Genomic DNA, 24,351 nt, shown 5'->3' on the forward strand with positions numbered 1-24,351 from the left:
ATGATGGCTGACAGGATGTGGCTTATCTATTATCAAGGAGCTTGACCGTCCTTTGTTTCTTTAGCTCGGTCGAGGATCCACTCCAAACCGTATTTCTGTCAACCGAACAGGCAGCGCGTATTAATTGGCTGGCTGCTGCTCCAGGTTTAATAGCCAATGACATTGCCTTCTCTCTCTCTCTCTCTCTGTCTCTCTCTCTCTCTCTCTTTCTAGCTCTCTCGCGCGCGCCCATTGCCCTTTCGGCAGCTCACGTGACGCAAATGAACGCCTAATTGCCCCCAGCTGCAGCTGATCTCGTCAGACAGGGGCCGAATGGCCGACTGCATCATCACTGGTGGTCACGTTTGGCCTACCTGTCCGGGCGCTGGTCCAATTAACCCCGCTATTTGTAAAATAAATAAATAATAATCTGAATCAAGTATGACTCCAAATAATTTCGCTTTTCAGTCAAGTAACAAACGCGGACTATTCGGTCGACCTGTAGAGGATCCTTGTGTTGTAAAGCTTTACTTCTACCTATCTTTATTAGCCTTTCGGTTTGAGCGGTCTATTGTTTCCCAGCTGCAGGGATACTGCTGATGTTGTTGAGGATGAGCTGAGCCTTTGACACCATGATGAACCCATCCTCTGCCGACTCATCGCGGCAGCCAGACAATAGCAGCCGGAAGCTACAGCGGTCTTCGTCTCCGGCAGGGCTCAAAGACGGTGCATCTAAAGCTGCACAGAAGGGCAGCAACTCGTCAAAGTCCACCACGTCAAAGCAAGCAGGAGGAGGAGGAGGAGGAGGAGGAGGGAGAAACAGCCGAGGTCATTCTCCCGTTTCCACAGGCAAGGAGCGGCAGGCCGGAGGCGCTCCTGCCGTCAGAGGCGCGGCTGCTGTCCAGGCTGCCGGTGCTGAAAGCCCGACGCTGAGCAGGCTCGCGACGGCGGCAGACAGAGGCGGCGTCCAGACACCAGAAGACTCCCCCCGCCAGGTCGCTGATGCCTCCTCGCCCTCCAGAGCCGATCCGAGCCGCGTCGTATCCGATCAGCCCTGTGCATCCAAATCCCCCAAACTGAGGAGCAAAAACCCGAAAGGTGGGGAGGCCGCGTCGGCGACGAGCGGCAGTAAGAAGAGCTCCAAAGGCACGATAGGCTGCGGACCCGGTTTCTGGAAAGAGGGATGCTTGCAGTCCGAGCTAATACAGTTCCATTTGAATAAGAGCTTAGGAAAGAAAGGGACCAAGATGCAGACAAAGTCGTCATCACCGCCGGCCTCAGAGCCGGAGCTGTCCCCTGAGCCTCTACCACAACCGGCCCCGCAGCCAGACCAGGCACTGCAAGACGATATTGAGAAGCTTGAGGATGAAAACGATGATCTTAAGGTAATCTGGTAATGAATTACAAGCCTGACAATGTATATTTGTTTAAGTTGTATTTTTTAGCATGCACGTTGGTGGCACCTGTTGTATGATATAAAATGCACGCATGCGGCATGCTTTGTTTTGAATTATTTTTAAAGGCCCTGACCTGTCTTTTAGGGGACCAGGTTGGCTTTAAATATTCTGACATTCATTCTAAAATTGTTTTCCTCTGTGTTTTGCTAGATGGAAATCGAGGAGATGCGGGCAGAGATGGATGAGATGCGGGACACCTTTTATGAGGAAGACGCCTGCCAGTTGCAGGACATGCGCAGAGAACTGGAAAGAGCCAACAAGAACTGTAGGATCCTTCAGTACCGACTGAAGAAAGCAGAGAGGAAGAGGCTCCGCTTTGCAGAAAGTGGCCAGGTGGATGGAGAGCTGGTCAGAAGTCTGGAGCAAGACCTGAAGGTGTGGTTGAGCAGCATTCTGGGACAATATTCTATCATATCCACCGTGCATCATAAGAACTTCTGTCCTTCCTTTTATCACTGTGCCTTGTGCCTCGGCCCCTCTCCCAGGTTGCAAAGGATGTGTCGGTGCGCTTGCACCATGAGCTGGAGAATGTGGAGGAGAAGAGGACGAGGACCGAGGATGAGAATGAGAAGCTGAGGCAGCAGCTGATAGAGGTGGAGATCACCAAGCAGGCCCTGCAGAATGAGCTGGAGAAGGCCAAAGAGGTGACGGGCTGATGGGAGTGTGTTGTGTACGATTTCTTTTTTTGCAAATCGTGGCCTGAATTGTATTGAAGGTCAGGTAAAAGAGATTTCAAGTTCCCTTTGAGTTCTATGTAAAGGTTCTGACTACGACTGGCAAAAGTTCCTTAGGTGTTCTTATTTCAAGCCTGAATCACACTCGCAGTGTGATTTGAATATTTTACCAGAAATGTTCTCAAGGGCTGCTTTAAACAGTCCTGTTTTTCCAGTCCTGAGCCTTCAGTGCTCCATAAATGTGGATGATATCACTGCCGCCAGTAAGAAAACAGTGAGCTGATGATGATGATGTAACCACTGTTTCCCTGCAGCTCTCACTGAAAAGAAAAGGAAGTAAGGATGGACAGAGAGCAGAGAGGAAGACTCCACAGACCCCCATTGAGGTGAGTCAGCATTTACATTATTAAATCATAATGTTATGAACTCCCACGGAGATGTTTAATCATGAGGTTGTTTTGCAATACGATTCCAAAACTAAAAGAGAAATGTAATGTGCAGAGAGTGAGCAAATGAATTAGAACTTACACAAGAAAAACGACATTGCTAACTATGTTCTTCCATGTTGACATCGTGAAAATGAATGTGCCACTCATAAGACTGAAAGTAATGGGCAAATGAAGAACCTTTCTTCTCTCTCAACAGGAAGAAAATGAGGATTTGAAATGTCAGGTGGCCTTCATCAAAGAGGAAGCCATCTTGATGAGGAAAAAAATGGCAAAGATCGACAAGGAGAAGGACCGGCTGGATCAGGAGCTGCAGAAGTACCGCTCATTCTACGGGGACGTCGACAGCCCTCTGCCTAAAGGTGAGGCCGGAGGGCCTCCCACGACCCGGGAATCAGAGCTGAAACTCCGCTTACGTCTGGTGGAGGAGGAGGCGAACATCTTGGGGAGGAAGATTGTGGAGCTGGAGGTGGAGAACAGGGGGCTGAAGGCCGAACTGGATGACATGAGGGAGGACAGGTACTTTGCCTTCGTAGGAAAGACTGGTTGAAATGTAGCAGTTGTTTAGGTATTAGAATAATTTGTGAAGGAAAAAATGTGAATATGAAATGTGTTTGTGGTTTTGTTTAACCAGACGTTATGGTGGAGCTATTGTTTTCCCAAAAAATGGAATAGAAAAGTGATGGCTTTAAATGAAATGTCAGTTATCGATACCTCTTTCCTCTCCCAGTCTGGTGGCAGCAGGGGTGGACAGCTCCGGTATTGGAGGTCAACAGTGCAGAGAGCAGGGCGAGGCCCTGTCAGAGCTGAGGCAGCAGCTTCAGCTGGTGGAGGACGAGGCAGAGCTTCTCCGCAGGAATTTAGCAGATGTGGAAGAAGAGAACAAAAAGGTATTAGGTTAAGACTGTGCTCCAAAAGGGGCCAATGTCCTCAACTGTTCTGTATTGTTCCAGTAAGATCCAAGGACAAAACTACGCCTAGTTACAATAGACTAACTACATGATGAATTGTATGGAAATACTCCCCTTTAGTTTCTCTGTCTGCTATATTGCTACTGCTATATATATCACTCTCTATTTGAGGCATTTTTAAGCATTGTGGAATTTTAAATATTTACATCAAAATGGCAAAAGACTTTTCAATAATATTCCGACATAATCTGCTTTAATTTCAGTGCTGTAAGATGTAAAGTGTCTCCCTTTCCTTGCTTATGTGGTGCTATTATTGGTATCATAAATGACTTTGAGGCCTTTTGTAAAAGCTGTCTGTTATCTACGCCTCATACATAAGAAATAAGAAGTACTTGCAGCACTAAATGCACACGGGAATAACATTCAGTGTCATCTTTAGGTGACGAACGAACTCAATAAACTCAAATACAAGGCTGGATCCCATGAACCCGGAATGAGACATGGAGGAGGTTTGTTTTTCATCTCGTCGTTGTCTGTCAGTTAGCAGCACTGCAGAGTAAGAGACATCTCTTCCTGTATCTGATGAAAAGTGTGTTTCATAAAGCCTCCAGGAGGTACACATTGAAGTCTCATTTGCAAAAGTGTTCCACTTTGCCATGTTGCCTTTTGTTTCACTCCCAGGAGGAGCCGACCCCGCTAAATTGGAGGCCCTCCAGGAGGAGCTGAAAGCTGCACGTCTGCAGATAAATGAACTGAGTGGCAAAGTCATGCAGCTCCAGTATGAGAACCGCGTGCTGCTCTCCAACATGCAGCGCTATGACCTGGCATCCCACCTGGGCATCCGCAGCAGCCCACGGGACAGCGACGCAGAGAGCGACGGCGGGAGGGATGACGACACCCCCTCGGCCTCGGCCTCCTCCCCTCGCCTCCTACCTCCCCACCGCAAGCGTGAGGGCCCTATCGGAGGGGAGAGTGACTCGGATGAGGTGAGGAACATCCGCTGCCTCACCCCGACGCGTTCCCTTTACTCACCTGGAGACAGTCGTTTTTTATCCAGAAGCCTGAAGGACCGGCAGCAGATGATAGACATCCGCATTGAGGCGGAGAGGCTGGGTCGGACCATCGATAGGCTCATCACTGACACCAGCACTATCATCGCGGAGGCCCGAGTATACGTCACCAACGGGGAGCTGTTTGCCAGGCTGGACGAGGATGAGGAAGGTGGCAGGTAATGACCACATGAAAGTTGTTAGGAATCCCCTATTTCCCCCTAGTTCCCGATCCCCACTCACCCTTGGTTTTCAAGCGATATGTCAACACTCTACCTGTCGTCCACAGGGTCAGAGAGCACGAGCTACTGTATCGTATCAACGCCCAGATGAAAGCCTTCAGGAAGGAGCTGCAGAGCTTCATAGACCGGCTGGACGTCCCCAAGCAGGAGGACAAACAGGCAGAGGAGCCGCTGTCTGTAAGCTGATGCAAACACACAAATTCATGACTTCAATTAATGTAATTTCCAACATGCACAGTTCTTATTCCTTGTCAATCTGCCTCTGCTCCCCAACCTTTTTTCATTTAACTGTCACCCATCAAGATGTTTCAGCCCATTATTTTGCTGATCCTCATTCTTGTTCTGTTTTCCTCACTCTCTTATGCCACCATTTTTAAATTGGTATTCCTTTTCACCCTGTTCTTTGTTCTGTAAAGCACACCCTCAATATTACATTATGTTCATTTTCATTATTTCGTTTTTTTACTTATTCGTTCATTTCAATTCTGTTATTTTGAACATGTTACATAAGGTCACTCAAGGTACAGGACATTATCATTTCCCATGTACGACGCAAGCTACTCGCCTACTCCGATGCTTTCAACATTTATTGGACACCAGACGCATTGGAGCAACAGTGAACTGATAGGTGAGTATGTCATTGACTCTCAGGAGTGTGTGGCCGTGTAATGACTATGTTTGATTGACACCTGTCTCACTTTCCTGGTGGATAACATTATTTCCACTCTAATTAGTACATAGAGATTGGGGACACTATTTCATTCCCAGCAGAGCTCACTCAAATTCCAAACAGCTTTTTCAGTTTATCTAGTGGAGTTTATAACGAGTCTGTAAACGATTTTCTTTCCACACAACCTACTTGACCAGTTACTAGTGCATGTGTTTATGAGGTTTTCACACGAACACAGCAATAACCAAAGCAGTACGTTGTAAAGGAGGTTTGTGTTATGACTGTACAGTCTACAGACACTCGCGATAATAACATTGATACTCATACACTAACATGCCATCTCTTGAAACAAACACCAGTCTCTTTCTCTCTCTCTCACGCTCTCTGAAATTCTTCCATTTAGTCGGTAATTAAATGTCAACATAATCTGTAACGAATCATCCAAAAGTGCATGGGGGGGAAAGTGATACGAGCGTTGGCATTTCACCCACAGGCGGATTCGGGGTTCATGTGTGAGTGACATTCAGAATTGTGCAAACGTGTCTTTGGGTGGGTCTGAAAACCAAAGCCAGAAATATGCTGATCTATTTAACCAAACGACCTGACCACCAGGACGGGGGCGGAACCGGTCCACTCCTTTTGAAAACCCACCGGTGGGATGTTTTACGTCACATACTTGGGCCAGCTGTGGGGAGGGAGGGAGAGAGAGAGAGAGAGAGGTTGAACGGAAGAAAAAAAAGAGGATTTCATTCCAGTTAATGAAAGCATCGTTTCAGCTGGAGGCTGTGTGTCGCTCTCCAGTTGTTTTTAACTGAGCCACTGCATTCCAGTCCAGAGTTGAGCTAACTTCGTGATGGGTTGTCGTGGCTGTTTTTCAAGGACACCCACATTAGGCCTACCTTGGAGGAAGAGGTAAGGAGCTCTTCGTCCACATTTCACGTGCTTCGTATTGCTTCAGACGGGAGATGATGGTGTTTCTTTTTTTTGTGGCGCTCGAGACGAACATTTTGACAGAAATCACAAGTTTCATGTAAAAAAGCTATCTCGCGCGTTACTACGTTACTCGGAGCCACGGATACAGTCGAGCTACTGTGTGGGTCGATAGTGGCTAGCTGCTGGACTTATCTCATATCAAGATGAAGATATTCCACCCTTCGTCACTTTCCTCGTGATAGTCAGCCCCCTCATGCTAAGATAGCAGATGAGGAATGGCGGAAGGGTGGGCGTGCTCCTGCTGCGGATGAGGAAAGGTAGGCAAACTAGCCTTTTTTAAGTAAAATTAGACCCTCTAACGTTACTGCTTATTCTGTAACTGACATAATGTAACACTGCCTAGGCCGTAGCCTAGCAAGTGCTTTGTTGCCTCTAAATCTAAGAATGTTAGCATAGCGCAATGCTACCACAAGGTAAATGGATTTGTTGCCATGGATACAGCGCGAAGTGGTATCCCTGCGACGTAATTGGAGCTATCCGGTGTTGATTATCGGACGTTCCTCCAGCTCTGTGGCTCTAGGAAAATAAACTCGTGGTTAAACGCGGGTAAAAATACCCCGCTGCTCTTACATCAGTGCGCTCCGTGATATTTTTGGGAACTTCTCCCCTTCGGGTCGGAGTGATTAGGCTACGGGTTGTAGACCCGTCTGTGCCAGCCCCGGAGTGTCGCCTGGAACCGCTCTATGCGGAGGTGCAGCGCGTCCCCGAGACTTCAACAACATGAACCTGTAAAAGGAAAACAGTGCAGGAGGTGCAGCAGCGTGGACGTATTTGAGACAAAAATAAAGAAAACAGGACACCGTGCGGACTCTGGTACAAGGACGGTTTGACCTAGTCTCTGTGGGGATATGGAAGGGACTATTGCGTCCAGTCCCCTCGCCTGTGTGAGCGCAGCGGTAGCCGCCGTCCGTCGCGCTGCTGTGCGGTCGACGGGAGATTTGGCCGGCTTTGGATAACTGGCCACCGGTCACAGACTAAAACTGGCAAAGTGTGATGAACTGTATCAGACATTATTTCAACGCATGCTTTACAGAGCAGGAATGGATACTTATAAAATAGCCTGGTTACCAGCTTCTAATAATTTCTATCATTAAGGTTTTTTTTAATGTTTTATTTTAATGCGCTGGAGACATGTGGAGTGCGCTTATGAACGGCGGGGGCGGTGCTGGTGGGGGCTACGTCCCGTCTCAGGGATGGGAGTTCGTGCCGTGCTCCAGGATGGATAGAGGCAGGGGAAAAACCCGCATCCCGTCGAGGAGGATCTCCTCTCCGCCCACCGTCTTCAGTCACACCTACGAGTCACAGTTCGGCGCTTCGGCGGGCGGAGGAGAAGGAGGAGCAGGGACACAACTTGAGATCCTCCGGGGACAAATGTGGCCGAGCCCCGAATCCCAGCAGCAGCAAACGCAGCATACACGGCTTAAAAAGAAATTTGAGGATTTGAAAAAGCGACATGTGCAGGATAAGGACGAATGGATGCGCGAGAAGGAGTCGTTGTTGAGAGAAGTAGCTGACATACAAGTGATTGGAAATATTTTACTACCCAATGTGAAAGCTAAATATAGTTCTCTGTGTGCGGCATACAGTGTTCTTTCTGTGCCAGTATGGTAGGGGACGTTGTGGTTTGTCAATGGTACATCCATTCACAGTGAATTTGTTGTGTTACTGTTATCATCTGTTATATTCCTGGAATTTTATTCAGGGCTCCAAATTTAAAAATAAATGTTTCGATACACCAGTGTAAGCATATGTTTATTATAAATGAATGGTTTACTTCTTCTCTGTTTGCTCTTTGTAATATTGTGACTTTGAAATATCTGGCATTTGGTTGACATGATTGCTGCGGACTGTGTTTCCGTACAGGGAGGGGAGAACAGGAGGATTCTGCTGGACCTGAAGACGGTTTTGGAGGAAGTGCAGGTGGAGGTGAAGAAAGAGGAAGAGAAGAGGAGTGAGCTCCAGCTGCAGTACACCAGAGACAGATGTGCCTGGGAGCTGGAGAAGGCAGAGCTCAAATGCAGGATTGCACAGGTAAATCTGGGATCATGATGTGTGGATGGGATTTGGGTTTAAAGACTGTTTTCAAAAGCATATGCAAACAAAAAGTTAGTCAGTTGCAGAGTTTAAGATTGTTTTTGTGCGGGTTTCAGCAACATATTCTAAGATCGGTTTTCTTGGTCATAAAATGCTAAAATATTGAATATGCTACATGGTACTTTGTAACCATTTCTTAACAGCCACTTACATATGAGCTGTGAAATACTCAGTTTCAGATTTGTGGACAGATTATTCCAATGTACTTTGTTACAATATATATTTTTTTATTTGTGAGTGAGCACCACTTCATACATTTTTTTCGGTTAAGGATTATATAGTTTGCAGGATCAAGATGTGTTCGTGGGTGGACTTTTAAACCCACCTTTTGTTGCTTGTATATGAAGTGTTGCAGTAATCTAGGATACCAGGAGATGGCAGTGTACTCAAAATGACTTTAAAGTAGAGTTATATCTAGTGTTTGTAAGAATTGGACTATCCAGAAAGAGCTTTTCTAACTCTTATCGTGGTCTTGGCCTTTAAAGCCATAGTGTCACCTAATCTGTCTAAAATGCAGCCAAGATTATTTACACTGGCAGTTAAATGGAACTGTCCTCAACCAAATAAATTCTTAGTTGACGCTTGATTTTATAGATAGGTCTGTAAAACTTTCTCCACAAAGAATCACACAAAAACGAAATTCTAAATCTCTACCAAGAGAAGCTCATAAGTTTCTTGGAAATTAGTCATTCAGCAAGAAAAAAAGCATACAAAAATGACGCACTATTGTTTAAGTGATTTATATATAATAAAAAGAATAGAGGCCCTAGGTTACTACCCTGTGGCACCCAACATCACATGGCAGGGTGATAAGTCACCTTGGCATCCATCCAACTCAAGCCTCAGCTTAGACAAAAGATTTGCATTGAGGAGACGAACGTTATCCCTGCTCAGCCAGACACAGACACCCAACTTGGCTTTTAACAGCTAACTCGTAAGTGGATAAAATATTAACTTATTGTTGCCTTGGACAGCTACTGTTAAGCGTTTCTTAAAAAGGGCAGAAAAAATGTACAGTTTGCATACCAGTGCCACGCTGTGTCAGGCATTGCAAGGAACACTTGAAAGACCATGCATGACTATTCTTCAAAGCAATGTGGCTTTAGGGATTTAGCTTTTTTTCTGGTTACCTCAGAAGATAGATTTATTTTGTTGCCTCAAAGTAGTGATCAGAAGTGTGTATCACTACTCGTATGCGTCTTTTTTGTGATGTGACGACAGTGTCTTTATCTGCTGGTTGATCCCAATATGATTCTCATCACAGATGTAAAACTGATTGGCTACACATTCACCCATCATACTTGTCTGAGTGATGCAATGAATCTCAGACATGTGCTGAAAAGTAACAAGGTGGTGCAATGAGTAAAGACCTCTGCTGACGATGACAATACAACATAGTAACCTGGTTTTTCCCAGATCACAGATGGTTTAACCGCCATAATGTTGTTGCCTCTATGTGAATAGATGGCCAATCTTACTGTTCAGGTCTTTGCTTTGACCTGCTGGCTCTGTGCCTTCTCACAGTTTGGTTGACAGAGAGCCTTATAAAAACAGACTTTTACTGTTCTGTTTTGTGTTTGTAAAGCCCATTGTGGCAGTGGGAGAAAGAGGCTTAATCTATTGCAGGAGGTTATACCATGATTCCCCCACCCACACACACTCACGAATGCTTATATCAAGATGTGCATGTAAGGCATCTTTATTAGAGGCAGTTTATAGGCATTTCAAAAATGTATTTCTGTATTTTTTTTAAATCAGGCTCTTTTTTTCACTTCTCTACCATGATAGTGAGCCTGACATCTCTATCCTGATAATGAAAAATGGATCCCAATGCGAAGTAAAATCCTATATCATCCCACCCCTAGTGTGAACATTCAAAGTGCAGAATAATTATGGATGGAACATGCACACAAACACATGCAGACGTTTCTATATCCATTGCACAAAGAAAGAGGGAACTGTGAGTTGGCGTTATGCCATGCTGGGCGGGCTTAGCTCCATTGTAAAAGTTGTTTTGTCTTGATGCCACATCCTGCCACAGTTTATAGTTTTGGGTATGTGTTTACCAAGTGCTAATCTAGGGTTGTTCATCAGGTTAAAAATACATGCAGCCAAGTTTTCTGAAATAATTTGCAGCTGAGTAATCAAATGACTAATTTATAGATTTGACAGATTTGTAACAATCTTGTATTCCTCATGGGGCAGTATGGAGTAATTCGTAACACGTCTGTCAGCTTGGTCAGTTTGTAGGTCACTAGCATAAAAGGTTAAGTGGCTGTTGATCTCAGAAAAGGTTGTTGAAATCATATTTTCTACAATCCATGTAGTTGACTCTTTAATGCTACATTTAGACCGAACACAAAAATGAGTAGCCTCATAATCGTTTACCCATAGCCATTTTGTTTTACTTATCATTCATGTATAAATTGCTAAACAAATCACATGTGGGTGAAGAAGTTATGGACAAGAATGCATGCAAATCAATGGAAGGAGGTCAGTAGAGCAAAATGGGTGTGACTTAATTTCACTTTGAAGTGAAATGAAAACAATTTCAGCACGGGTGAGAAAATCCCATTTTGAGCTCAGACAGAGAATGAAATGGAGGGTGTTGAGAGGTGTAACATGATCATTAGGGCAGTGTGAATGCTGATACTGATCATGATAATGATCCAGAAAAGTGCTTATTTGAAAAGTGACTGTAGAATACAATGCCCGAGAAGGGCATTTTGATACAATCAGCTGAATCACTCAAACAGTCAACGAGGACTGAACACTTCCTTGCAGTTTTCTGTGACAAATTTGTTGGTATCGCACAGCTAGCTGGACAGATGGCTTTTGTTTTATTGATTTTTGCACTTTGCACTGAAGAGACTTTCAAAGCAGTACACAATCAAAGAGGGGCGGCCAGCATACTGTAGAGGATTATCCAAGCAGCCAAGTGTATTATACAAACCCAAAGTAAGTGAATGGAACAAGTGTTGGGTACTAAAGGACCTGGGTCCAGTAAGGAGCTTTAAGGTCACTTTAAGCGATGCCGTGAGTGAAATGGCATTTGCATGTTGTCATTGTAAAGAAATCTTTATCTGTACTTAACCAGAAGACTCCACTTCACAGTGCTACATAATTGCTTTATAATTGAGGTTTCATGAATCAAATGTTCACATCTGGCATATTTTAAGCTCTGTTAGTAGCCGGTTAGTTCAGCTCTGTGTAGCAACACAGTTATAGCTCATGAACAGTTGCATGCTCCTTCTATTGTTGAGATTTTAATTACACACCTTTAGCCACAGTAGGCTATGGCTGTGAATATAACTACTTTATGTTGTTTCCACATCCCTTTTTGGGAACTTCCACCACAAAATACCAAGTAACTCTTAGTCTGGATATTTCCTGGCATATTTCTCTGCATGCCACTGATTTATGAAAGCTGCTGGCAGCTAGGAGACATCTCACTCTGCCTTAGCAGCCAACTCCCCCTCCTCCTTTTACCTCTTCTCCCCACCTCCCCTCGGAATGTGACATTGTACAAGGCTGTGTTTCTGCTATTTATAGTGGGTCACCGTGGTGACACAGTTACCTTTATATACCCTATGCCATACCCTGACAGACAGGGTGTCTAAGAGTATCAGGAGATGTTGAGGGAGATGTGTGTGAGCATGGGTGTGTTTTCCCTGAGCTGGCTGTAATGATGATGACCTGCGTCTCTGTTTACATGTAAAGTTCTTCCAGAGTTTCCTCTAAGAAGACAGCTTTTTCTTTGCTGTCTCAATCAATAAAAAAAAATGGCCATCAGCTCTTTCACGATTTGTTTACATTTGGATGTTTAAATAGAATGTGGACAGCACCCATCATCATCCATCTGTAATTGTGGAGAAAAGAGCAACAGGCAGACAGAAAGGTTTGTCTTGTTTTTCTCCACCATAATTTTCATGACCCCAGGCCACAGGCAGAAATAGCATCGTGACCCAGGCTTGTAAGAAGGCTTTGGTCTCTGTCTGTGACTGAACACTGAAATAACACACTGGCATGCTCATATGCATTCTCTCCCTCTTTCTAACACACACACACACACGACATACACACATATGCACACGCACAGGCGTTGTCTTGGGCTCTTTCCAGTTCCACAGCCAACATTTTTTTTACAGGCAACAAAAATGCACATATTTACCACAGAATGCTCAAATCTATGTACAAACACACACCCTTATTCTTAAATGCTGCAAAGGAGGAGAGCCTCTAAATCAGATAATTCCCTTGTATTATCTTGTAGAGGACATTTCAGATTAGTTTTCCTAACACCGTTATCTTATCTAACGTCTTATTGTCTTATTCATTCTCAATAAATTATCTCTGCTTTTGGCTGGAACACAGTAAAATTCCCAGGGGAAATGCCCAGGGTATTTCACTAGAAAGGGATGTTACAAAGGGGCACTCTGTAATATTGTCATTAACACAAAAATGCCCAATCGAACCTAATAAAATTAGATTTTTTTGGAATATGTTGAAAGCAATTATAAGTTCAGTCTTATTTGTGTTGAGATATTCTTTTTGTATGAATTTGTTTCTCATTTGAAAAAAACCCAAAAAACTGGTACACCAGAGTATCACATGCCACATGCATCCTCTGCAGACAAGTATTTTGCTGGTCTTGAATCTGCCATATCCTGCATCCTGTGTTAGTGAAGAAATGAGACTTGAACCCTGAGCTCATGAACAGTGTGTTTGAGGTCTTGCAGGATATTTTCATCTTTCAATCTCTTTCCTCCCTCTGAACCCACTCACTCGTCCCCATGGTGCTTTATTCCCCCACTTTCTCCACCTTCTCTTCCTGCCACTCCTACATTCTCTTAATTCCATCTGGCTCTCATCCTCTTATTCTCCAACTACAATCGATCTTTTATCACCACTGACTGATTTCTCCTCTCTCTCCCACTCTCCCCATCTCCCTGCTTCCTTTGCTCTCCTCCTCTGTGCCCTGTGCACTCCCTGTCTGTTTCATTCTCTTCAGTTGGAGGCTAGAGAGGGTCCTGGGTTGATCAGTGGAGGGGTCCAGTCAGCAGCGAGTCCTGGCTCTGTGGCGTCGCGGAGTGCTCGAGGGCAGCACGGCGAGACAACAACACTCCGCCGGGAGAGGGAAGAGCAGCGGAGGCTCCTGGCGGACACACACTCCACAGCCATGGACCTGCGCAGCCGCCTGGAGCACAATGAGAGGGACTGGTTAAGAGAGAAAGCAGAGCTGCTGGAGAGGTTCGACGTGGAGAGGAGGGAATGGGAGTGCCAGCTGAAGGATATGCAGAAGAAAATAGAAGGGGTAAGGTGCTCTGAATGTGTCTGATAATATTTCTGCTTTTTGTCTTGGGTTCATTATTTGGTTAATTCAGGTCAAAGTAAGTCAAGTGATTGACTAGATAAAAGAAAACCCTTAAAAGTATGTAATATGATTTCCAAACTTACGACACCTCATTTTTTTGTGTATGATATATGGCTTTCTATGCCCTGAGTAGCCGACAGTACGCAACACTTCCCTCCTACACATCCTGTTCACCATCAACACTGTCAAAACAATATCCTCGCTCAGTGCAGCTGCAGAGTATGAGGAAAGGCAGGAGTGGAAGGAGGAGGCTGAGAGTTCTGCTATTTCTCTGATGATTCTGTATAATGAGACAGAGGAAGTGATTGAGACTAGCTTTGACCTGGATTGATCTTTTTGGATAACAGAAACTGCATTCATACGCTATTTACCAAATCATTCATGCATATTTTTTAACGAAACACTGAATGAATAAACAAAATGTCCTTGTTCTTCATGGTTTGTATTTGGAAAAGTTGAGTTTGCGTACATGAGATCAAACGGCTAGAATAAGAGAAATAGAATTAGTCAATTATTCAATTAGACCAAGAACTATGTAGTGTCTCGTTCCAGTTTCTCAAATGTGACGATTCACAGTAAATCTGTCTTACATGACAGAATTTTCTCTTGGGTTGGAGTTGTTGTGACATTTACATCAACCATGTATTCAGCAGATTTATTTATAATCATATTCATTTGAAAGTTCAACTTTTCCAGCTTGTTGGGTTAATTGTGGATTTAGAAGAAAATTAGAGGAAGTATAACTGGATAAGATCAGGCAGAGGGTGTACTAATTCAGGGCAATGGAATGGCCCTAATAGAGAGGGAAAAAGGTATATAAAAAGTGGGTAGTGACAAACCCCGAGTCAGAATCTGACATGCCCAGAGGAGCAGATTAGTGTTTTGGATGAAGGAAGCCATACAAAAGTAATTGGACAGAGTACGAAGGCACTGGAACAACTTGCTATGAAAAGAACATGTGGCTCTCATTTGCCCGTTTGAGACCAGAAAATGAGAGAGCAAAACAGCAGAGGAATAAAGCAGGCTAAAAGGCACTAGTAGTCACATCTAGACATTGCGTGATGGGATGGCTGCCCAGTCAACATGAAATAGTTAGTTGGTTGAATAGTTATTTTGGGATCCCATGGTAGGAGGCCAGAGGTTATCCCATTTTATTTGGAAGAATTCTTTGAATGGGTTTTTTTTTTTTACCTCTGTGGTCTAAATATGTTCATAAGATTTGTGTCTATCCTGTCTCGACTTCTCATCATCCCTAATTAGTTTGAGAGTGTGTGCATATGCCGTATTGTACAGTTACCATATAATTGTAATATGCCATTCTTTATATTGTATGATCTTTTTATTTTTGATTCATATTCTGTATTTCACTTAATTCTAAGCATCCACTGAGAGTAGTCATAATGTAGGCCCCTTTGAACACAATAGTTTACCTTTTTGATCGATTAAATAATACAATATCATTATATAAATGCAACTTTTCGAATAAAATAGTTTATAGTTTTTAATATTGCATTGCTTGATCTTTGCAAAATCTTCTTGATACATTTCAAATTACAAAAAGACTGTTAGTTTCATTCAACAACAAACGAATGCAGTATGGCTGGAAATAATGATGTCTATTCTTCTTCCTATTTCTAGCTGTATTGTGGTGTGAGGACCAAGCGACAAGAGGCTGGGCCGGACAGTGGGAGGCAGGACGACGATTATCTTATACACAGGCTCAGCATACGCTCAACCAGCAGCGGCTCCAGTCTACTCAGTGATAACGAGCCGCTGAGCAGCAGCAGCACTATGTCGGAACCAATCAGACATCCACCTTTACCTGGTTTTGGCCACAACAGAAACATCAGTGGCAGTAAATGTGTTGGCAGAGATACTCAACACTCAACCTGCTTCCAAGCAGACAGCCTCTGTGGATTTGATGTCGGTGGTCAGTTACGTCAGAATGACCAGTCAAAACCTGTGGTGAACGAGTTAAGATCCAGAGGCATTTTGCAGCAAGAGTCCGCCACCGATAGTAAGGAAACTGTGGATACAATAGACCTGGACGCTATCTTTCGTGGAGCCCCTGGATGTGGTGTGCCACATAAAAATATCTCAAACAGTGATGAAACCGAGGTCCACGTTCGTCCTGAAGAAAGTTCTCTTTGGGCAGAGCTGAGTTACGGCAGCGACAAGAAGAAGAACACCACTGCTCTCAATGCTGTGAGTGTTTCTTTTTATTAAAAACACTATTCATACACTGCATAGACACATTGGTGTGCTCCTTATTCCTTGCCTTGTCTTTGCTTTTTGCTCTGCTTATACAAGCGTTTTAATCATCAGGGCTCCTGTACTGTCTCCTGTATACCTCTTGTTGTCATTGGTTTCTTTGAATAGATATGCCTCTTTATCTACCTTATCATGAAGTTTTATTTGTACCGTTCTTCTACAATACACAGTACTCAGCATGTCTCATTGTAACTCTGTCTCCCCTTCTTTGTGTCTCAGGCTCTGAAGGAGATTGCCCGTGTAAGTGAGGAGCTCTGCAGCTACCAGGATGAGATCAGAAAGAAGAGTGGGGATAAGAGGTAAATGGATCCCCTTTTACCATGACGACGTCCTGACATCAGCACGGAACTGTGATAATCACCGTACCGGTTATGTCTTGATGCTCTTACTATAAGAGTAACTGCATTTCACTCTTTCATTCCCTCCAGGAATCAATCTGAATCCCTGTGCCTACCTGAGGAGAGCGATGTGTTGTTTGGCTATGAAAAAACCCGACTGGAGGTGGACGAAGCTCCCTGCGACCTCAGCCAGATTTATGATGACCTCCGGGCCTGGGAGAAGGAAAACTGGACCACCTTGTCAGGAGATAACACCTGGCGGGACGACAGAGGGCCGAGCAAATCCTGGAGATCAAACACATCTGATCCAGACGGCTACATAGAAACAAAGACGAGCCTTGGATTACGCTCTGAGATTGAGGGTCCACCCATCCCTCCCCGCACCTCCTCCTGGAATCCGAGCTCCCCCACGCATCCCGACACAGAACTCCACATCCCAGATTCCCCCATGACGACAATGAGGAAGTGCCATAGCCCCTGTGTTCTAGTGGACAGAAAGTGTAGCAGCCCATCTATTGTCAGGAAATTTGAGGCCATGCTACAAGAAAACGAAGGAAAAGTTTTAATAGACGGTGTCGTAGCATCCTGCGCTGTACCTGCCAACTCTGAATGTAATAAGGGCTGCTGCCACAACCGCTGGTCCTGTGATGCAAGCAAGTTCACTAGCGGTAAGCCGTCGACATGTGGGACTGTACAGGAAAGCTTCTCTGAGGTAGACATATTGACTGCTGGAAAAGACTTGCACTCAGATTACTGTGCTGGAGTTGGGAACTTAGAAAGCGCTGACCTACAAATTCCTCAGATTGTCAAAGAATTACCTTTGGATTTGCCCTTGTCCTCTCTTGAAATACCACCTGCTGGCCTCAGCCTCCAGGGCTCCAGAAGAAACATAACGCTAGAACAAAAGACAGCCGAGTTCAACAGAACTTTGTTTCAGGCTGGAATGGGCCGTGGCGTAAAGGAAAATGGAAGTCCTACACGAACAGACGCCTTCTCCGTGGGTTACCAACCAGTCATTTCACCAACTTGTGCATCAGATGAGATTTTATCTCCCATGGAGACACTATTCTCCCCACTCTCTACTGATCTCACCACTAGCGTCATGGATGTACATTCTGGAGTCGCATTATCTCTCTCCACCTCAAACTCCACATTTCAGAACCCCATGGTCCAAACAAGGCAACTGAAATGTGGTCTTGAAGTTCAAGAGGTCAAAATGGAGCAAGGAATCCCTTATGACCCTTCATCTGAACAGCGACAGATTGGCCTCAGGGAGGCAACAACAATAACCTCACAGAGTCCTGCACACCATTCTGAGGTCAAGCACAAAGTCCAAACAGCAAGCAGTCCTTCCAGGAAATCCCAACGCAGAGCGGACACAGAGGCTTCTTTTTCTGAGCCTATCTTGCCTGCAAATACCCAGCCAGGTCGGAGTGCGGAGGATTCCTGCTCCAAGAATGAGAATCCACGTGGTGCAAAGTCTCAGTCAGCCAGAGTTGGTGTCTCACACCAGCAGTCGTCGGCTGAGAACAAACAAAGCCCGATGACACAGCCAGGCCACCCGGCACAGCTAAAACACGTGTCTGTTCTTCCTTCCCAGTTGGACTCCAACAAACTTGGGCCTCGAGTGATGAATGACCATCCTTGGAAGGCCCTCACTCTGGTTGCGTACCCACGGCCTGAGGGATCCAGATCAAACTATGGGGCAGTGGAAAGGATACTTAAGAATTATGAGAGTGCAGCCCGGGCCCAACAGAACCAGAGCCAAACCAACAAGATGGTTCTAAGTCCTAACGTCGGTGTCAGGCAGGAGGAGAATGTCACAGAAGTCAACGTGGTGGGCGTGGACCCTCTGCCCTTACCTTCCACTCTGAGACACACACAGACTTCACACACGTCACAGCGGCACACCACGCATGCACAGCTCAGCAGCCACAGTGCCATGAGTGTGAAAGAGGTACATCTAACTGTGCAGGTGGGTCGAGTCTGAAAAATGGTCTGTATTAACACTTTCACCCATAAACCCGCGTTCCCACTCGGCAGGTGGGCTATTCTGTGTACAGATGTTAACATTTAGAGGCAGTTTCTTGGAATTAAAAAAAAAAGTAAGTCTTTTGTTTTGACTAAATACAATAAAGTCAAACTATAGTTTCTCGGCCAATTCCACCAGTGGACCTGGGTGAACTAGCACAGTTTGTTCTGTTTCATTCCATTCGGAAATGCTAAGCGATTGCCCTTGACTAAGGACAGCTCCACTGGGAATGTTGTTTATTTCTGTATGTGTGTGCTAAGAGACAGAAGCAGGCCAGAGCCTCCATTATAATCTGGGCCATTCTATTGCGTTAAGGCTCCTTACAAAAGCAACTGGTGCTGTGGCATGTAAAGTACTTGGCAGGAGGTCCATCACCCTCAACAACTTACTTGACTTTCATCTTCCACTCCTTCCATGGGGCCTCGTAGTGGAAGCGTTTTTCTGGCCTTTGCGTAGTAATTACAGAAGTATCTGCAAGAAGCCAGCTGACTAAATGCCCTTGGCAGAGCACAGAAATGAGAAGGCTGAAGTGATTACTCTGCTTTAAAGTCATGCAAATGGTAACGAAATCGTGGGAGCGATTATCAGGGCAATTTTATTTGACCTCATGAAAAGAATGTAATTAGAGGCACTGCTTTAGTTTAGCCTCAACCGGGGAGCACTGTCTAAAATAAAAAGCTGAAGATTCTGAAGGTCTGGTAAGTGGCAGCAGAACCACAGCATGTGTAAGGTATTCCGCTTCAGATGCTTTCCCCCTCAGCCAAAAAAGAACGGGATCTACTTGCGTGACCTTTCCACATGAGCGTGTTCCTGTTTGAAATATGCCTGTTGTTTCCCCTAGGCCCAAGAAGACTTCAGATGGAACACGTGACAAAATGTAACGTATCTTGAGTGTGTGAATCTAATTGTTGAGAGAGCGGTGTGATAATCCTAAATGGTAAATTCATTTGTTTCTCCACAGGAGAACGAAGAGACCTCTGTCACCGCCTCTGTTCAGAAGAACTTCTCGAGGCCTGCGTGTCCAGCCAATCGACGCCTCCCCTCTCGATGGGCAAGCCGCTCCCCCACTTCCTCCTCTTCCACCTCCTCCTCTCCCTCTACCACTCCTGTTGGGCCTCCATCCTTCCCACTCCGGAAGCACAGTTCCTCTTTTACTTACTCACATGCTTTTCACATAGAGACCGCCATTATTTGACGTCCACCTCACCGTATGAGTGAACCAACAAGACGCCCCTCAGTGATACCGTCTGAACCCTTCATGTTCCTTTTTTTCTTTACTATTGTACATACCACACCCAGACTGCATCTCCACTCCCACGGACTCAAAGTGCTTTAGTTGTGAGTTCACCAACTCACCTTTTAGAATGTATGTGTAATCCAGCGGAGCCTAGCGGACCAAGGGCGGCAAGAAAATGATCTGAAGCAGCTTCATTTATTGTCAAAGCTCAGGTCTGGAATCTAGCCTTGAGTAGTTTAGCCTTGCAGATGTACACAATAGACCCTCCACTACTCCTCCTCTTCGATATACTGTATTTACACCTTATGTGATGCTTGGTTGTATTCAAACGATCCAAACACTTCCAGCCAATTGAAATCCAGAATGATATTTAATATGTCCTGTATTTTGCGGCGCCACATTTTGTGTGCGTTTTGCACAAAATATGATGTTGTATACACAATATGCAGCATCCTGGTGAATTCTGAGATAGTCAGTGGAGCAGAGCTTTCCCCCTAGCATCACTCTGTGTGCTGTATGAAGCAGTGTTGGTTTCTGCCTTCTTGAATATTACCTACAGTACATGTCTGGACTGTACCTTGCCTGTGACTAAAACATTTTGCTTTACATTCATGGCTTGCTTTACATTTCTCATGATGCAAAAATGTGAATGTGAGTTCTTTTTTTATATATATAACTTTGTACCAAAGGCTGGTTTCTTTATATGCATTTTTCCTGATTTAAAAATTCAATTATTTGTAACAGCGTATATTTTTGCTGTCCCACCCCCTGCTGTTTTTTTTTTCCAATCAAAAGGTATGACACCTTTCACAACAGCCTGCTTTAGTGCATAACATAAATAACATGCTTATGAAACAAAGATTTAAAGAGCCTTTTTTCTACTTTTACTAATTCTGAATGGTCACACATCAGGACATTACAAAAGTGGTGAATCATATCATGATGAAGGTGATGCCTTTGCTGTTCTTTTTGTGTAATAAACATGAGGACTTACTGATTTCCCTTCTCTTTTCACATCACATACCAAAGTATCTACATCTGTATCGTACTCACATTGTACTGTATGTGGTGTTGTCTGGCTGTGCAGCTCTAAAAGTGATTTATTGCCAGCTCAAACCTGTTTGTGAAGCGTGACCGTGAAAGCCCCAGTACAGGACACACGGTACATTACTATGTAGTATTTAAAAAGTTGAATAACCCCGTAGTCAAACCTTTTTCGTCTTATTTAATCTGTGTGTTATCATTTTCTACAATCTTTAAGTTCACAAACTACAAGCTCAGCCGTCCTTGCAACCGTGCCTCGGTACAGAGCTCTCCAATCCCACGATGGGATCAATAATTGAAGAAGTTCTGAACATCAATCAAACATGGCACGGCAATATTTTTGCATCAAGACTCCTTGATGACTGTTCAACTCCCAAAGATGAAGCACCAGAACCAAACGTCTATCTGGCTCCTTCAATCTTGTTGGCTGACACCTCTGGTGACACTGTGATCTCTGCGTCTGAGTGATGGCTGCAGCGCTACGTGACACCAGCAGAGGGGCCACCCATCACTTTGGTAGTGTGGGTGTGTGTTCCTCCATAAATGTTTCTGCATTCCCTTTTTCTAAAGGTGTGTGACTTTGTTTGCATCAGATGGTGTGTTCACGTTTATGCCCGTCTACAACATGAAAAGACCTGTATCATTTCTGCATTTTACTGCACTGTCTGGTAAATTAAGCAGTTTTGCATCTTCACACATACAGTATACCCACTCACATAAACATTAAGGAACACGCACACACAGACTGGCCATACACATCCTTGGCCCCGAGGAGACACCTAACCCCTCACCCTGAAATCTGGCACCCTAGCTGACTGAAATAACAGGTGCAACAATATTATGGAGCCAGAAATCCTACCCTGGCGCTGATATAAATATAAATATTGTCATCCTTTCCACACTGTTTTCCTGTGTCAAGGCTGGACAGGAGTGTGGATTCCCAATACTGGCCTGCACTCAAATCTGGAGGTTTCCAGATGCTGAAACCATCATATAACCAGCACTATCTGTTTTGATCCCAGTGCGGCTTTGTATGAAACAAACTGTGCTGTATCATGTAAACATAGAACACGGGTTGGGGAGATCTAAAAAGCGGTTTTGCCCTTTAGTTTTTGATAGTGTCAATGCCACATTTTGGCTAGTATCTTTCTGTGTCACAGCCTTGTCATCGCTTCAAACAGTATACAAGGAAGCTTGTCATATTTGTTCATTTTGTATATCTTTGAAGATGTACTCTCTTATGCCCACAGAGTTTAGGGTCAAATGAGATCACTTAAGACATGTTTGGGGCTTTTTGAGTTGTTAATAAATGACACCAATTTTGGTATATTATAAAATATGGCCCTGCTTCCAAAATGTACAACACATCACAGTAAATAGTAAAAAAAATCATTTTTGTCATTCAATTGTTGTACATTTTAAGTTGCTGCAGACTGTGGAAAAGTGTTCATGGGTGTCTCCGGTGTCTCCGGACTCTCTGCCCACCGGCTCCACGCCTCCTTACCCTCCTCACAGGAAACTTCCAGGCCCCTGGGAGTCTGTGGCACCTGCCAACCTGCCATTCTTTCTGTCCTGAAATAGACACTTACTGGCACTCTCTCTCTGTCTCTCTCTCTCTCTCTCTCTCTCTCTGTGTGTGTGTGTGTGTGTGTGTGTTTTCTTATCTTGATGTGTTGGTATAGAGCCACGCTGACTGCAGCACATTCCCTGACTTCCTGTGGAGCCCTGGACAGCTGCATATTGATCACAACACGGATGCATCACTTTAGAGGCCACATACAGAAAGTACACACACAAAAAACACACACACAGGCATACAAACAACGACATCTCTCTCTCTCTCTCTCTCTCTCTCTCTCTCTCTCTCTCTCTCTCTCTCTCAGACAGGCCTCCATTATCAGCTGGAGTCTACGGCTGCATCACTGTTATCAGATAGATCACAAAACAGCATGGCTGACTTTGATCAAAGTACCTGAAAGGGCTGAGCAGAGGCTGAATGGAAGTGCACAACGACATAATGTTATTAAAATTAACTTTCATAAAAGAATATAAACAGTCTGGACGGGTAGCAAGTTCATCACAGATCTACAATAGACAATCCCTTACACACACTTGTAGGTGAATTAGAGATTACTATGTATGTAAATTCCCCTAAGCCACCATTTCCTTCAGGTGCTGCACTTCACAGAGTGATATTTAGAGACAGGTTGACATACATTCAGCTATGTCAGCTGAATGTACTGTTCAAAGGAAGTGTGAGAGTCAGCGTGACCGGAATACCAGCCTGGGATGAGTCCCGCCGACCTTTTTGAATTCCTTCCCCACTTTAAAATAGACCAGAGAGGAATGGACTTTTTAGTCTATTGCAGGCCTGGATGAAGTTCACTACGTTTGCAGTACAGTCATCGATTAATTAGTTCCACAAATCAGATACAATTGCTATTGTTTTTTAAATAGAGTGGCGAAGAAGAAGTTTCTATTTCCAGTACATGGGACCTCAATATGAATTTATGATGCATGTATTCCTATGGCGAGATCAAAATTATTTTCTGGTCCCGTTTGAATTGTGCCATGAATTTCACATGTCGTTTGTGGTTTATCATGAAAAAAACTACGATTTAATCACGAAGAAGTTTGTGGTTTATCATGAAAAAAACTACAATTTATCGCGAAGAAGTTTGATAATGGTAGGTTTTTTGTGAGGCCGCTTTGTGAACTACAGCTCTTCGCTGCTCTCAACACGAATTATTGTTTATGATCTCAGAGGTCCCATGGGAGTCTAGCGGAAGGGGAGGGACTTCTACTCTATAGCTAATCCAAGTAAATGATTGCAATTTAAAGGGTATGTGCAAAATATCTAGAATGAGTGATTACTTTTAAACTCGTTGAAATATTGAGTTTAAAAGTAGATTTTGTAAAGATATCCATTTTCATGTTCATACTTTTAGTTTTGCAAGAAAATCATCGACAGGCTTTAATGATTAAAAAAATGAATTTTCTCATACCGCACATGAAAACAGCACCTGAATTCTGTCGGGAAAGGTCAGTTTAGTGCCTGTCTCTTTAAGGCCCTCCTGCTGAAAAGTCCAGTCTGCTCTGATTGGTTAGTGTTTCTGGTCTCAACATGGATGCATAAAGAGAAGTATATAAACCGGTGCAGGCATGGCCCCTTTAATTCCTATAAAACTACCAGTTTCTTCCGCACTAAATGGTAAACTGCTACCGCATCCAAGGGCCCTTCGAGAAAGAGCACGTTTCCTTTCACCCCGCCTCCTAGCCACTCATCTCAGGCTCATTCACATGAACGAAGGAAGGAAAATAACTCTGGATTTGGCTATTAGTACATACATGTCTTTCCCAATGTAAATCTATAGGGGGAAAACACACAACCAACCAGGAAGTTGTGATTCCACCGTTTGGCCACTATGTCAAATTGGCTTAACATTATAGCTATAAAGGCCTTAAATCCCCCATAAAACCACGAACTGAGGCCCCTTCATGCTACTGCATGAGATGGCATTAGTTAGGACATTCAGTTAG

The 24,351-nt window shown here is 44.3% G+C and overlaps 1 protein-coding gene across 5 annotated transcripts; it reads left to right on the forward strand.

The window, feature by feature from the left end:
• The first annotated feature begins 561 nt into the window (after positions 1-561).
• LOC311023955 (microtubule cross-linking factor 3-like) lies at positions 562-20,767 on the forward strand. Of its 5 annotated transcripts, XM_084026089.1 has the most exons (11): positions 562-1,364; positions 1,587-1,811; positions 1,922-2,080; positions 2,425-2,496; positions 2,756-3,075; positions 3,287-3,446; positions 3,907-3,976; positions 4,149-4,695; positions 4,806-4,935; positions 5,062-5,386; positions 8,285-8,405. In XM_084026089.1, the coding sequence occupies exons 1-10, from the start codon at positions 612-614 to the stop codon at positions 5,170-5,172; spliced, it is 2,547 nt and encodes an 848-aa protein (XP_083882215.1). In that variant the 5' UTR covers positions 562-611; the 3' UTR covers positions 5,173-5,386; positions 8,285-8,405. The 5 variants fall into 5 exon arrangements, with proteins under 5 accessions (XP_083882215.1, XP_083882213.1, XP_083882214.1 ...); XM_084026086.1 differs by lacking the exons at positions 562-1,364; positions 1,587-1,811; positions 1,922-2,080; ... (5 more) ...; positions 4,806-4,935; positions 5,062-5,386 and adding exons at positions 7,037-7,942; positions 13,527-13,829; positions 15,528-16,094; ... (2 more) ...; positions 19,372-19,407; positions 19,492-19,632 and having other exon boundaries at positions 8,285-8,452; XM_084026087.1 differs by lacking the exons at positions 562-1,364; positions 1,587-1,811; positions 1,922-2,080; ... (4 more) ...; positions 4,149-4,695; positions 4,806-4,935 and adding exons at positions 13,527-13,829; positions 15,528-16,094; positions 16,380-16,459; positions 16,589-18,473; positions 19,492-20,767 and having other exon boundaries at positions 5,183-5,386; positions 8,285-8,452.
• Positions 20,768-24,351: the final 3,584 nt, after the last annotated feature.

Source organism: Eutrigla gurnardus, assembly GCF_963514095.1.
Source record: "Eutrigla gurnardus genome assembly, chromosome: 14".
Lineage (NCBI taxonomy): Eukaryota > Metazoa > Chordata > Actinopteri > Perciformes > Triglidae > Eutrigla > Eutrigla gurnardus.

What these genes read in the sequence shown, in the direction of transcription:
- LOC311023955 (XM_084026085.1), top strand. Translation starts at nt 7,553, where the DNA reads ATGTGGAGTGCGCTTATGAACGGCGGGGGCGGTGCTGGTGGGGGCTAC. An exon ending in TCAAATGCAGGATTGCACAG is followed by an intron (nt 8,453 to 13,526) that starts GTAAATCTGGGA and finishes CATTCTCTTCAG; the next exon opens with TTGGAGGCTAGAGAGGGTCC. An exon ending in AAGAAGAGTGGGGATAAGAG is followed by an intron (nt 16,460 to 16,588) that starts GTAAATGGATCC and finishes CATTCCCTCCAG; the next exon opens with GAATCAATCTGAATCCCTGT.